Source organism: Opisthocomus hoazin, chromosome 11 (genome assembly GCF_030867145.1).
Source record: "Opisthocomus hoazin isolate bOpiHoa1 chromosome 11, bOpiHoa1.hap1, whole genome shotgun sequence".
Taxonomy (NCBI): Eukaryota; Metazoa; Chordata; class Aves; order Opisthocomiformes; family Opisthocomidae; genus Opisthocomus; species Opisthocomus hoazin.
In genome coordinates this window covers 561,672-576,663 of record NC_134424.1, presented here as the reverse complement: position 1 = coordinate 576,663, position 14,992 = coordinate 561,672, and the positions used below count along the sequence as shown (strand labels likewise).

The window sequence follows — 14,992 nt, the reverse complement described above, 5'->3', positions numbered from 1 at the left end:
CAGATTCTGTCAGAACGCCAGTTGGTGTCAGTTAACTTTTCTTGGTGTCTAACGTGGGACAAAGTTCTGCATTAGGACCCCCTCTTTTTTTTCTCTTTTCTTTTTTTCTTTTAAAGGGTAGATAGTTAGAGGAGAGCATTCTACTGAGGATATTGAGGATACTCTGGAATTGTCATGTTATATTCTGTTTAATGAGAAAGATTCCTTCTGTGAATGAGCAAAAACGTACTTTCAGACTTCTTGAAAATGCTCCTTCTGAAGTGAGAGTTCTACATCACTGCTTACTCTTGCTGGCGGTGTATCAGATTCCTTTTAAGGCTTGTAAGGGTGTAACTAAGCACACATGTTCCATTAATATGATGATTTTCTCTCAGTCATGACACTTTTTTTTTTTTTTTAATTGATGACAGCAGGAAACGTAACTGCCAGATCTCTGTATCTGGCAGGATTCTGTGAAGTCTTTAAAAAATGGTGTAACAATTCCTCTGATTCTTCTTTTAACCAAGTTTTTAAAGGGAACTTTCAACACCAGTCCAGTATCAGCCTAGTCAGTACGCGTGACCGGAAGGAGTGATGGCTGAGTCTCCTTTGGCAGTAGGGAATTGAGTCTGAATGATTTCCCGCCTTTCATGCAGCTTTCTTTAAATTCGGTTCACATCCATGTGTTCCCATGTGAGGTGGCTAACAGCAGTAATAATTTCGTCCAGAGCAGGGTAGTGATGTGTTTCTGAGATACAGGATAAAGCACACACGTGTGCACGTGTGTGTGCATGTGTATGGTGTGTGGAGTCAGTGTTCCTCTGTGGGTCTGCTGCGCGGTGCCTGCCCACACGACGAGCGAGCGGCTGGTCGGCCGCAGGGTGGGTGTCGGGGCTTTGGGAGCACTGCTGCCTGCCCGACATCAGGAGCTCCTGCACGCGGGGACAGCGGTGGCCACACCGGGCGGGTTAACGTGCTTTGTTAATCCACTTATTGATAGCTATTATTTTCATGTTTGTCATCCCACCCGCACATATTGTTAATTTAGCCAAATTATATGCTAGTGAGTTTCTACAGGAAAAAAGAAGGAACCCATCAGATGCTTTTTTTAAAATAGCATAGCATAAGGATAGCGTGTGTTCGTTTTCCTGTGTGAAATCAAGAAGTGATTTTTCATCACTTTGGTTTGTATAGTGACATTTAATTTTGCTTTTCCTAATTTTAATTAAGAAGGGATTTAAGCTTTTAATTATAAATTCACCAGAAACGTAGGAGAGGCATAATTACCATATCCTGTTACAGGTTTTTATTAACAGTTAAAATCTAAGCCTGAAAAATCTAATTCCTCAGTAGCTATTTCTCAGCTACGTCCTGATCATCTAGAATATTTTCTGCATCTCTCTTTGGGTTTTTTCCCAGGAGCGGAAGAAGCATGGCGAGAACAACAATGAACTGTTCCTAGCAGATGTTTATGCCTACCAGGGAAAATTCCATGAGGCGGCGAAGTTGTACAAAAAGAGTGGACATGAAAACCTGGCTCTTGATATGTATTCTGATTTACGCATGTTTGACTATGCAAAGGTAATAGTTTGCAGCTGAATACTTAAATGCAGAGATGTTAATATAGCTGTAACTGTTTTCAAAGTATGGTCCTTCAAAAGGATTGGATGAAATGTGGGCTTTGAATGCCAACTTTATTTTCCTAGTTAATTGGTTGAAGTTCGTTTGGCTTGTGAGGGGGAAAAATGGCTGTCCTCTGGGTCTAGATGTAACGGTAGCCTTTTTCTTCAGTCTGCTACTGAGGCAGCAGATTGTGGTTTGTATAGTATCAAATAGGTTCGTGGAATTCACAGCTTTACAGTGGATTTTTTTTTTTTTTACACTACCGAAGGTGACTCTTTCATTGTGATTACAGCATTATCCATAGTAATTTTCCTTCTTTCAAAAACTAAAAATCTTGGGTTTATGACTGTTTCTTCCCCATTATCTGATTCAAGTGCCTTTTTTTTGTCTTCCAAAGATAATAAGGTAGTACACATGCAACATGGGAGCGAGTGCATCATGCATTTAATTCAGTACCGCATTGTAATAAAAATATTTTTCTTTCAGAGTTTGAACTTAAATATGTTAGTTCTATATTAATGTATTTCATAAAGCGTGTAATATACTAACATAGTATGGGGTTTTTTTTAGTAGAGAACTTGCTTCCAAAGATTCAATGTGTCTTGGATTTCTTTTTTTAAACTGTTTCCATGTAGAAATAATTGCATATGGTTTTAAAAAGTGATGTTTTTATGTGTTGATAACAAAGCATTACTTGGCTTTTAAGCCTTCTGTGGTGTTTTCTTATCAAAATCCCTGAGAATGTGTGTACTGTTTAGTGTCATTCATCACTCATCAGAGCCTTATTCTGCCCATTACAGGACAAAGACTTTACCATGACATGCATATAAACTGTTTTAGCATAGATTCCGCAAACTGTGCTACAGAGAGATCTTTTTCTTCCAAGAGCTTAATATAAATACTTTGGGGCTTTGCTGATGTAAGTCTGACTTCCGCTATTTTTGGCTGATGCGTCTTTGTTAGCTTCTGTGTTTTGGCTCCTCTTGAACATAAATGTAATTCATAGATGAAAATTTTCCCATAAGTCTTCATAAGAATCTTTTAATTCTTGGCCTTAGTCATGTCTATATTTAACTAGCAGAGAGCAAGAGGTCTTGTGTCTTCTATCCTTGAGAGTAACTCCATGCAGAGGAAATTAAAGGTATTTCATAGCGTATGAAGGAAGCTTCTTGTGCAGGGAGTGCACAATACACGGAAGAATATGTAAAACCCTCTTGTTTGCCCATTATTTTTCCAAAGAAAGATATATGGGGAGGTGGTTTTGTGTTGTTTTTGTTGTTGTTGTTTTTTTAATGCTGCCAGAATTCCACAAAGGGACCTGTACAGAATCTGATTGCTTGTGCTTGACTTTGATTCGCTCTGGCTGGAGAGTCCAGACTGGAGGCAGAGGTCAGGAAGTCCCTTGGTATCTGATCGTAGGCTTGTTATCGCAGTACCAGATCACAAATTACTGAGAACTCGCAAAAAACTCTGTATACTGGAAGAAGCTGTGCTTTTGATTTTGGACTTATTTTGGTGACCTAAGCTGGAAAATAAGCTGTGTCAAAGATACTGTTCAACTTGATGCTTTCGCTTCAGTTTTTCATATTCAAAGATTATCATGACATCTTTACAGTTATTCACTTGAATCAGGGCTGTGCTGCAGTAGATAATGATAGAGCAAAATTCTACATGGAGCTCATTTACGAGCTGGTGTAGGGATGGGGTATCATTCTGTACCTGTCGACTGGCTGTAGCAGTGAAACTAGTGAGTTGTGGTAGTGGAACAGATCTGTTGTGTGGGTGCTTTTTGTGTTTGTTTGTTTTTTCCTTTTTGTTGTTTTGTTTTTTTTAAACCTGAATCAGAATTTAGCAGAAAGAGGATAAGGTAGCTTTCCACTTTTTTCCTCACCTTCCCATTTCTTTGTTCTAATTTTTCATTTGATAGAAGCTGTTTTAATAGACAGTAGCCTGTTCTGTTAACAGACAAAATTGCCCTTAATTTATCTTTTTTTTTTTTTTTCCTTTTTTTTTTTTCCTGGCACATGATATCAACAGATGTGAACAATGTGGTGCCAGGGCTTTGGTATTGGCAGAAGCAGCTGAACAAATGATTAGAAACATTTCCAAAATGGTCATCATCACAGCATCCAGGCTTGATGTTTGCATTCCTTGCAGAAGTCCAACCTGTAGTTCAGAGTCACTCTTGCTTTAGAGCAGCTGTCATTCTGTCCTTATAAAATAACTTCTTTGGTATATTGTAATATAATTATCAAGTGTCTTTGCAGAAAATGAAATTTCAGCCTTTAATTGATTTGTGGCGGGGTATCCTGATGCTAACATATGACTAAGTTGTATTGTTATTATTATATTATATTGTTAACTAAGCATGAGTGGGGTTATGTCATCTTTGAAAATGAAACCGTACCTTCTTGGCTCGCAAAAGAAAATCTGCAATTTAGGATTGATCTGTTACGGTTTTTGAGTTTAGCACTTTTTTGTTTTGGAAAGGCATGTTCCTGAAAAGCATGCAGAAATCGTAATTTGTATCCACTTAAACAGGCTCAACAGAGAGCAAGTTTTCCAAGAAGCTAAGTGGGAACGTGTTTATTACCTCTGAAGCATCTGCATCATCGTTCTCCTGGCCCTCCCAGGATCTCCTGCTTTGTTCTTTTTATTAATTGAAGACTATCTAAATAGAAGGCTTGCCATTGTTTCCTGCCAGACGCTGGACCTTGATGATTAGTTACTGAAGGCTTGATCAGTTTGTGTTGCTCTGTTTGCAGTATTTCTTTTCTTAGGAAGCATAACGATATTAATTGAAAAAGTCACAGAATCACAGAATAGTAGGGGTTGGAAGGGACCTCTGTGGGTCATCTAGTCCAACCGCCTGCCGAAGCAGGGTCACCTACAGCAGGCTGCACAGGACCTTGTCCAGGCGGGTATGTATTTTAGAGTTTGGACTGTAACAATGTTTGTGACCAGACAGTAATGCAGCTTTTGTATTTCGCTATTTCAGGACTTTCTGGGATCTGGAGACCCCAAAGACACAAAGATGCTAATAAAAAAACAAGCAGATTGGGCAAAGAATATCAATGAACCAAAAGCAGCAGTGGAGATGTACCTCTCTGCAGGCGAGCACATGAAGGCCATAGAAATCAGTGGGGACCATGGCTGGGTTGATATGTAGGTTTGAGTTCCATCTCAGAGATGATATATAATAAAAACTCAAATGAGTAGTTATGAATTCTGCATTATGTGCCTTTGTTTATATCAAATTGAGTATCTGAAGCGCATCTAGAATTAATGTTTTAAAAATGTCATATTTTGGTGAGTAGGGACATAAATATGTCATGAAAACAAATTCGTTACAACAGTAAAGACTACAGATGGTTCATCTGTAGTATGAGACTGTCTTCTAAAGTATGCATGCCTTAAGCGTTTCATCACAGCAGTGCTTATCTGTGATAGCCCGTTTCTGCTGTTGTACGCTGCTAAGGATAATCATCTAGTGGGTAGAGAAAACAACTGGAGCACAGAATCCCTAGGGATTCTGGGGCTACTCCTGTCACTGGTCAAATTCTCCTCGATTTGCAATTGGTGACGCTTTGGGTCGTTTGCCGAATTAAGATCTTGGGCAGGTCACTCGGCCTTCCCTTGCCTCAGTTTTGCTGTGTGGCAGAGAGGTAGAGGTTGTTCAGGAGCCTTGTTTAGGTCAGGGTTGAGGCCGTGTGTCCCATGTCACTAGGCCGTGTAGGACCTGCTCCCTCCCTCCAGCCTCATGGCTGTACAAAGAGTCTGAGATACGGAGTTGTACACATGAGCAAAGATTGAACGAATGGGTTTTGGGTTTGTGAAAGGAAAAAAAAGAATTTGGAATGTTTAGTGAAGACTGTTTAAAAGTGTTGCATAGTAATACTAGTGTGATATTTAGTAAATAATAATTGATTAAAAGTGAAGTTATTACAGTAATTAAACAAAAGGCAAAACAACAGGGCAGAATCTGAAATATCTGGCTTCTTTTTACTGCGTCTAGGTTAATTGAAATTGCTCGAAAACTGGATAAAGCTGAGCGTGAGCCTTTGTCAAAATGTGCCTTCTATTTTAAGAAACTTGATAACCCTGGCTATGCAGCAGAAACCTACATGAAGGTTGGTGACCTGAAAGCACTGGTCCACCTCCATGTGGAGACTCATCGCTGGGAAGAAGTAAGTGTGCCCTTGCTGTCTGTGTTCAAAACCGCTGCTTCTGAATTGTCTCTGGTTGCGAGAAAGGGAGACAAACGCCCTGCTCCCCCACCGCCGTAGTGAAGGGAGAGGCAGGAAGGTTGGCTTCTGCAGAATGTCATTCAGAGTATTGAAGTTAATTTTTTATGCTTAGTGTTGGTTTGGTAGTGGCTTTGGCGTTTGTGGTGGGTTTTTTTGAGTCTGTTTGTTTGGTTTTTTGGTTTTTTTTAGTTTCCTGGTTAAATATTTCTTGGTCTCATTTCTAAGCACCTTTTTTGCCTGTTGAATTATAGTTGCCCACTTCCTATGGTAATCCATGGGATGTTTCTAGCCCATTAGAAAGAATAAATAGTAATTATATAGTGGGAAATTCTGTTTTGAACTGTATTATTTATAATTTGGACACACCTGAGTGAGAATACCACGGATCTAATTTAGATCTGATGAATATGTGCTGTGTTAGTGTGGACCCCCTTCTATAACTGGATTTATGCTTCTGGGTAGGTAAAAGTCTGACTACACTGGATTTTTTCCACAAAAACAGGGGTCTGCCAGTACCACCCACTTCACTTTTGTTCTTGTCTCTTCACATTAAGTTTTTGATAGGTGTAGTTTCTTAAGGAAATGTTTTCAAAGTGCTGCTGGAATTGACAAACCCCCTCCCCCAGTTATATGGGTGCTTTGTACAATTGTGGACTTAGTCCTTTATTGACTAGCTAGAGAGTTTAGAAAGTGAATCTAAACTGTGTTTATTATGTTACTTCAATTTCTTTAGAAGATATATTCAGTAAAAATAAAAATATTTTTTGTCTCTTGCTGTGAAATCTACTAAATTTCCTAGATAATCACTTTCAGGTTTCCCTGATTCAATAACCAGACTGTTGCTATGCTTAGCTTCTTTTCTTTTGTTGTCGATTGCTTTTTATTTTAAAATACATTAGTTTCATACTGGAGAAAATATGGATTATGCTCTCTATTCTGTGTATGTATTTTTATTGTGAATTTACTTAGAGCTAAAGGATTGATCCCATGGAATATTCTAAACCCTTTAACTGTTTAAACCATGCAGTATTCTAAAAATGAGTTTTTTATTTACCTCAGGCATTTGCTTTGAGTGAAAAGCATCCTGAGTTCAGAGATGATGTCTATGTCCCTTATGCTCAGTGGCTAGCGGAGAGTGATAGATTTGAAGAAGCTCAAAAAGGTAAGAATGTCACCGATGGATGACTGGTCACTCGGAATTTACTCCGTGCTTTTCCAGTACAGAATATGCAGTCTCTGCCCTGGAGAGTCTCTTACCCGTGGGATTCAAAACCAGATAGAATCCATGTTTTCATACCAGTCTTAAAGTAGCTGGAATTCTCCTTATTTTATAAGAAAGTGTCATGGATCTATCAAAAATGATGGCATCTAAAGACAGGTCCAGATTTTCCATGTCATCGGATATGAGTGTGGCATGTGGCAACAGTATTAAGCATATAATCTGAGCTGCCTTTATTAATATTTTTATCACAGTAGTATTTAAAATATGGTGACCACCTTATAAACCTGTGTGGAAAGCATTGTTTTTCCTTATATTTAGGTAATGTTGGGTTTGTACAAGGTAAATTTTCCTGTTTCTTTAAGAATTTTCATGTATTTTGTTAGGCTTATAAAATTACCTTTAAAGAGAACTGTCAACCTTCCATCATGTGGACAGGCTTCAAAATTTAGTTCATAAACTGTTCCAGGGAGAAGGAGATGTTGAAGCAAGCTCCAGGTGGAGCCAGCACGATCTCAGTGTAGTTACTTTCCTCAGGTGCAGCTCCGTGTGACTGCTGCATCTGCTGTGCCAGAGCCAGCTCAGATCTAACTGTGTAACTGCCTGTGCTTACTAGGGAACGTGCCAGGCATGGTCTGTCTCCACACAAAACTAGTTTGTGTGTTTTGGCACCAAACCTAGGTTTAGGGCAGTTTGGTAGTTTGTGCTAGAACTCTGTGAATACAGGTATATTGCTCCCAGTTTGTTCCACAAAGCTCTGTGCTGCTGAGTGGGCTAGAGATCGTTGTGTAGCTGCGTGAGGACTTGGTGGTATCGGAGCTAGCTGAAGTCAGGAGGCAGCTGTGCTGTGGGGTTGGGGTTTCTGGGGGTTGGGTCCCCCCTATCCTCATTACCCTACATGAAGACTGTGTTTGCCAAATGCACATTTACCAAGTGAAAATTCCAGATCTTACTTTATACTGGCTTCTGAGCATCAAGTAAAGAAATGCTGTTAATAAATAACAGAAGGATATAGTAAATGCTGTACTCTTTCAAAACATTCACCATTACAAGCCAGAGCACTAACTTCAAACATTAATTTGTCGTAGTTTTGAATGAAGTTGTGATTTGCAGTGTTTAGAGATTACCATTGTTTGTGTAGAGATCTAATTAACATAGTATTTTTTCTCTTTTCTATATTTAAGAAAAACCAACCAGCATCATACAAAATGTCTGAGCTCAAGAGCTGCTGAGACAGTGCAAAAGGCACAAAATACCTGCAGATGCTTCTCGTGTTCCATTAGTGTCGCTGCTTTCAAGGAGAAAAATACCAGTGTATAATCCTTTTTATCTTGCCCTGGATAGACTATTTGATCTTGGCTGAATAGACTGCTCTTAATTTAAAAACATTAATTTCAGTTAATTGATATAATCGCGCTGTAAAATCCTCTTTGTTTTGGCCTTCTTTGTAGCATTTCACGAGGCTGGCAGGCAAAGTGAAGCTGTGAGAGTGCTGGAGCAGCTAACACACAATGCTGTGGTTGAAAGCCGATTTAACGACGCAGCCTATTATTATTGGATGCTTTCCATGCAGTGTTTAGATATAGCCCAAGGTAAGTAACTGAAAGGAAGTTTGTATTTGTTACCTTATTGTGCATGTAGACAAACAATGACTGAATTGTGATAGCATTGCTGCAATTACTTCACTGTTGCGTGGCTTTGTTTTTGTTGGATTTTTTTAATTCGGTGCGTAACTCTGGCTTGTGCTATTTTTGTAGTCCCTCTGGTTTTCCCATGTGCTTATTTAAAACAAGTAAGCAAACCAGCAACGTCAGCATGCATGGGTCTCCTTTTGAAATCTGACCCCAACCAGAATCGTGCCTCCTGGCCGGTGTATCCTCATGTACCTTCCCACAGCACACTTCAGCTAGAGAAGTGATTGGAGGGTTAGTGTACTAGTAAATAACAAGATGATCTCGGAGTGTGAGATACACCTAGTATTTGAGCATGGGTTGGAGAGGTACTTTACAGATTATTTCTGCCAGCAGAGGTAAAACTGATTGTTTGTTAGCTGTCATCTTGTCTTCTGAATGTATTTCACTGGGAGAGAGGTGGAGGCAGTAGTTGATACGTGTAATTTAGTAATAATGAATACAAAAGATTGATAATACTGCCTTTTGCCTGGTGCTGTAACTACCTTTGGGGTTTGGGGGGGAGGGAGAGGGTGCAGTTTGTTTTGGTTTTTTAGTTCGGCTGATTGCTGATAGTGCTGATCTGTTACCCCTCAGGTAGAGGGTGAGCATCTCTCTTACAGAGATGCAAACTTTTCCAAATGGCTTAGTACTGTATTTGATATTTATGAAACAAATGTTTCAAAACTAATTTTATTTGTAAACTCTGAAGTTATGGATGAGGTTTGCAGTGAGGCACACCTACTGTTTTGTACTTTAAGCTAAGCTATGGCCTCTAGCTATGTTAAAACAATTGCCTCAACTGTTTTGCATTTTACAATGCTTGGTTTAGACCAGAAATTTTCTCAGAAAAGTGGCAAGACTGTATGATGTGCAGTTGGCACAGGTGGATGGGACACACTTGAACTGGTACATACCTCTTTTGGAAGTGCTGGTGCTGCAATCATGATACGTTGTTTTTGTCCAGCTGAGTCTCAGACTCGTCTTGGAGACTTACACTAATGCCTTTGCCTCCCACAGAGAATGAACAACAGAAGACTGAAATGTTGCAGAAGTTTCATCGCTTCCAGCATTTGGCAGAAGTTTACCATGTCTATCACTTTATTCAAAGATACACTGTAAGATATGTGCTTCAGAAGTTGCGTATTTATGCTTCCTGACCATTTTTCTTTAGGGAGTCCAGGCATAGCTAGGAATAATTAATAACTTTTCAGGCAATTAAATACTGAGTGTAGATTAGTGGTACTGTATAGTAACTTTATTTATTTCTTTGCCTTCTGCTGTACTGTACAAGATCTTCTGTTGTCTTAGTTCCTAAAAACTGCAGTGCAGTTCTAGCAGATCTATGCTTGTCTCAGTGCGGGTAGAAGATACGACAGTGGCTGACTTCCCACCCCTAGTCCTTTTTTGCTAGGTGTATCAGTTTGGTTCCGCAGTGACCCGAGCCTCTGGTCCTACACAGGCTACCGTCGGCTTTTCCTTAATCGTGGGAAAACAAGACTGAACCGGAGAAGGCACCCTAGCTTAGGGATTCCCACAGTGTGGTGTGGATATCAGTAGTGGTGTGTGTAAACTACTCCACAAATGATAAGCAGTCATGAGCAAAGAGCTCCTGCTACTTCCAGCAATTACAGTAATGTTGCCACCGATGTTGGCGACAACATCTTTTGTAAAGCATTTGAGAACACTTGATCTGTGCCCGTGCCCAAAAGAAGACTCTGCTATGGAGTCTTTGCTGGTCAGGCTACTCCAGACCTCACAGTGGTGGAGACTCTACACTGTTGCTGGCCAGCCTGCCCTCAGTTTTAAATAGCCTGTTAAAGATTCTGTTTCAGCTACGTGGATCTCTTTCTCTCTTTTTCGACACGTAGCAGGTGTGAGCTTTGGTGATAAAGACATGCAAAATCCACTTGCTATATTCTGTCAGCACCTCTTCTTTTTGCAACTGTATGAAAGAAACAGTGCTGGAGATGCATAGTGCTGTGACGCTTCGTGATAGAAGTTGTTGATTTTCCAGCTTAGAAATATGTGTCTGTGTTTTTAATACTGCAGGAGGAGCCTTTCAGTTTCCACTTGCCTGAAACCCTCTTCAATATTTCCAGGTTTCTGCTTCACAGCTTAACAAAGGAGACTCCTTTGGGGATCTCAAAAGTGTATCCTTCCAATACAGTACAAAATCCAGAAGTTATCTTGTGAGTTACATGAAAGGAATAATTGATGTTGATCCACAGTGCAGAGATCTCCTGTAGGGTATCTTCAGTTTCAGCTGTTGGTTATAGTTAATGGAAACTGACTTTGGTCCCTAAGGAAATAATCAGCATCTTCAAACCATTGTGTGTTTAACCGCGCTACCTCTTTTTTTCCCCTTTTTTAAATCGTTTTGGAGAGCTGTATAAATCAACTAACATGTAATTCTCAGAACCACCTGCCCAGTCTGGGGTATCGCCTTTGTCAGAGAAGCTAGTTCTAGGATCCAGTCACTGCAACAGGATGTTGGCTCTGAATCTTGACAGTGTTGTTTCAAGGAGACTGAACTGAGACAGGAGGGCGGGGGGGGAACAGGAGCTTTTGCTTCACAGGAGGCTGGAATAGCTGTGTCGTGTCTGTCAGGCTAGCATCGCGCAGCTCTGTCGGTGCGTATGGCGTCTTTGGAGAGCCCTGCATAAAGGGTCTGTGTGAACCCTCTGGGAACGCACCTGGCTGTGAAAGATAACAAGAGGGGTCACTGGGTGCCACAGGGAGGCCCGATTTTCTTGTTTTCACTTCATTTATGGCTTTGGATGGAACATTAGCTTTCCTTTTCAGAAATTCCTCACCTAGAAATGTGTAATCTTTCATGAAGTCTTTCATAACATGCCTTGTGATCAGTAGCTCTCTAAACAGCCGTTACTGTTATACTCTGATGAAAGGGAAAGACAACCCTTGGTCAGTGACGCAGAGCGTATGCTTTGTTTCCAGTAAGATCGTGGGTATTTAGTTGCTGTCCGTGGGTTGTAAGATTTTTTTTTTTTTTTCTTTTGGCTGGGGGAAAATCCATTCACCCTAAAGTTACTGAATTTCTGTAAATGGAGTCAGAATATTTAACCAAAGCAATGTTTATGTAGGATCAATTCCTTACGTTGCTAATAATTGCCCACAGGCATTTTGATAGTTCTTTCACACTTGTTTTTAAATGGAGTTATGTAAATAGACTTCTCTTGTTTAAAGTACTGGTACCGGATATGCTTCATTGCACAACTTCTCTGATTAGGAGGAGTACCGCAGTTTTTCATAAATGCGATGTGTATTTTTATTCCTTAATTAAATTACAGCAATACGTTATTTGCCCTGGCAAAACAGAGTAAAGCTCTTGGTGCATATAAACTGGCTCGTCATGCTTATGACAAATTACAGGGACTGCAGGTCCCAGCGAGGTTCCAGAAGTCAATTGAGCTGGGCAGCCTGACAGTCCGATCCAAGCCATTCCATGACAGTGAAGTAAGTTGTAGTGTGTTTCATGTTAATTGCTAATATGTGGCCTAATCCAAGAATCTGAGTTGCTGTATGCACAAAAAAAAAATCTGAAATTTATTATGCGTAGCTCTGTGACATGATTATATTTCTGCTGGCAACACAGCCCTTTTATTGTTATTCTTCAGGTCAGACTTCCTTTTGCTCTTGAGAACAAATTAAAATCAGCGCTTTCTTTACGGGCAGCTTCCATCCTCCCTCTCCTGCCTTGCATCTACCTTCCTCTCTGCCTGTTAGTTCTTTCAAGTCTTTTTCTCCCCGATCCGCATGCAATTACTCCACAGTCTTTGTCTCTCTCTCCAGCTGGAGCTCGCTTTCATTTGTCCCACTCCTAGCACTCCTTCCCTCCTCCCCCTATCCCTCGAATGACCTTCCTTCCTTAAGTCTTATTTTAAGACCTTTTCTTCTTTAACTGAAGTCTGACTTTCTGCAGTGTTCTATAAAGCCATGTCTTATGGAGTACTCACTAAAAATAAACTGTATTGTGCAAGTGAACATGCACCTGGCCACCTGAAATAATAGAAACAGTCTTAAGAACTGCCTAAAATAACTGTGCTCTTGAAGAGAGATGAATTAATTGGAGAACTTAAATTTGACCAAATCTTAGAGCAAAAAACTTTGCTTCGGTAACCTTCTCTTCAACTTCTTTTGTCACTGGGTGTTTGATGCAGAATTCTGCTTCTGTTACTGCAAAGGCAAGGTGAAAATTTAATTGTTAGAATGGTGAAGACAGCTGTTTTTTAATGTGAAAACTTGCTGGTTTATTAAAAAGGTAAAGCATTGTCAGATGTTAAAGGATCCGATTTCGCAGCAGTATTTCTCCAGATGAGCGCTGATGTCGTATCAGCGGGGTAAACCTAAGGAGCCCATCTTTAATGGAAAACAAAGAGTTCAGGATGTGCTGATCTGTTCACGATTGTTTGTGTCTTTGCAGGAGCTTGTGCCCTTGTGTTACCGGTGCTCTACCAACAACCCTTTGCTAAATAACTTGGGGAACGTCTGCATTAACTGCAGACAACCTTTCGTCTTCTCCGCTTCCTCCTATGGTGCGTTGGAATGTCAGGCTGGGTTGGGCTTTTCAAGTAGATAAATGTTAACTGAACAGACTAGGTTAGTACTTAGTTTGTACTCTCTGCAATGATGTTTGGACAAACAAATCTTTCCTTTTAATGTTGTTAGATTTGACTAAGTGGCTGCCTCTTGTCCCAGGGATTGTTGAATTTCCTTGCCAGATAGCAGCTGCAGTAAAGCATTGCTTTATTATGAGACACTGAATGTACAGTGTGTTTCACTAACACAGATGCAATCCTTTCAGGAGTTGAGGGAGTTTGGGTGTATTTTAATTTTATTTCACTTACTTCATGAGAACATGTGGGCAGAACACCACCATCACAGAAGCCAGCGGGTGTTCGTTTCTTCAGGGGCACAGCATCTTCTAGAAGGCATTTTCTGAGTTCCTGCAGGTCAAATGCTCCTTGCTTTTCACACCGCTTTAGAGGTACTGCATCTGGTTGAGTTCTATCTGGAGGATGGCATCACAGATGAAGAAGCTGTAGCTCTCATTGATCTTGAAGCTCCAGGACTGCATAAAAGAGAGAATAAATGGCAAGAGATGACGAGTGACCGTATCCTTTTGATTAAAATTGGGGAAAAAAGCAACGATTTTTATTTCCTCCCTCCAGGTTTAAAATTTTCTTTTTTTCATATGACTGACGTGAGTACAATTGCATTGTGTTTCCTTTTCAAGTTTGTGTAACAACAAAAGTGATGTTTTAACTAAACCTAATATTTTCATAAAGCTTTTTCATCGGGACAATTTGTTTCTAATCATGTGAAATAGTTCTTTTTAACAATGGAATGCCATGCTTTACCTGTTCTAAGTGCTTTCGGTAAAGAATGGGGAGAATCTGAAGTGTGTTATTCACTTCCAATAACAAATTGCTGTAGAGGCTGCTTTCCCTTAGCCAAGGGAAACCAGCATGGACTTTCTTCATAACCATTCCTGTTGGAATCTGTTTTGTAATGCTTTGGCATCCAGAGCTTCCACTTGCTGTGGGGTCCATATAATATTAGGTGCAGAGTAATGGACAAGAAAACACAACTTGTGACTAAAGCTGCTCAAAAATGTAATATAAAAAGCAAATGAAGCAACCTCTTTGTCATGTGTCAGAAGGGGGCAGAGAGGGAAAGGAGGCAGAGCTGATGTCATTCTTGGTTGTGGTCAGTTTTGCCATTCTGCAGCAGCTGCAATGATAAATTTCCCCGGTCACTGTGAATCACAGCAAGGCCTTCTCTAGTACTTTCCATAATAGTCTAGGCACCGCAGCAGTTTGAGAATACCCTGACCCCCTGGAGCCACAAGGATATCAATCCTGCTGGTATGTTTTTGATTTATTCTGTGAGTGCTAGCTGCTTGAGGGTAGCTAATTCTGTAGGAAGTCTTTTTCTTCCTTAAGACATGCATCTAGATGCACAGAGTTTGAGGCTTGATGACAATACAGATACTACTGAAGATGATGATCCCTTTACAGCAAAACTGAGCTTTGAGGTAAAAGCCTTACCTGTGTCTTCCAGTTGTTTCTTTCTTTGCTACCAACAGGAATGAATAGAAAATGTTAACTTGTAATCCATGCTGTTCTTGTGGTGTGGATGTGTTATACAGACTGCCACAAGAGAGAGACGAAACAGGGGACTGGAAGAGAGGGAGGGAACTTGAGAGGGAAAGGGATTTTCCAGTTAACTCC

At 40.3% G+C, this 14,992-nt stretch overlaps 1 protein-coding gene across 8 annotated transcripts in view; it reads left to right on the top strand.

The window, feature by feature from the left end:
* The window catches only part of IFT122 (intraflagellar transport 122), a 32,601-nt gene that overhangs the window by 15,812 nt on the left and 1,797 nt on the right, over positions 1–14,992 (top strand). For 5 of the 8 annotated variants that reach the window (XM_075433209.1, XM_075433210.1, XM_075433207.1 and 2 more), the window contains 11 exons: positions 1,399–1,560; positions 4,601–4,767; positions 5,618–5,789; positions 6,909–7,011; positions 8,520–8,660; positions 9,759–9,856; positions 10,791–10,891; positions 12,050–12,215; positions 13,183–13,294; positions 13,712–13,873; positions 14,717–14,796. In XM_075433209.1, the coding sequence (XP_075289324.1) occupies positions 1,399–1,560; positions 4,601–4,767; positions 5,618–5,789; positions 6,909–7,011; positions 8,520–8,660; positions 9,759–9,856; positions 10,791–10,891; positions 12,050–12,215; positions 13,183–13,294; positions 13,712–13,873; positions 14,717–14,796 (1,464 nt within the window). Of the gene's footprint in view, positions 1–1,398; positions 1,561–4,600; positions 4,768–5,617; positions 5,790–6,908; positions 7,012–8,519; positions 8,661–9,758; positions 9,857–10,790; positions 10,892–12,049; positions 12,216–13,182; positions 13,295–13,669; positions 13,874–14,716; positions 14,797–14,992 lie in introns of those variants that run through there. The other 3 variants (XM_075433208.1, XM_075433215.1, XM_075433211.1) reach the window with 2 other exon arrangements.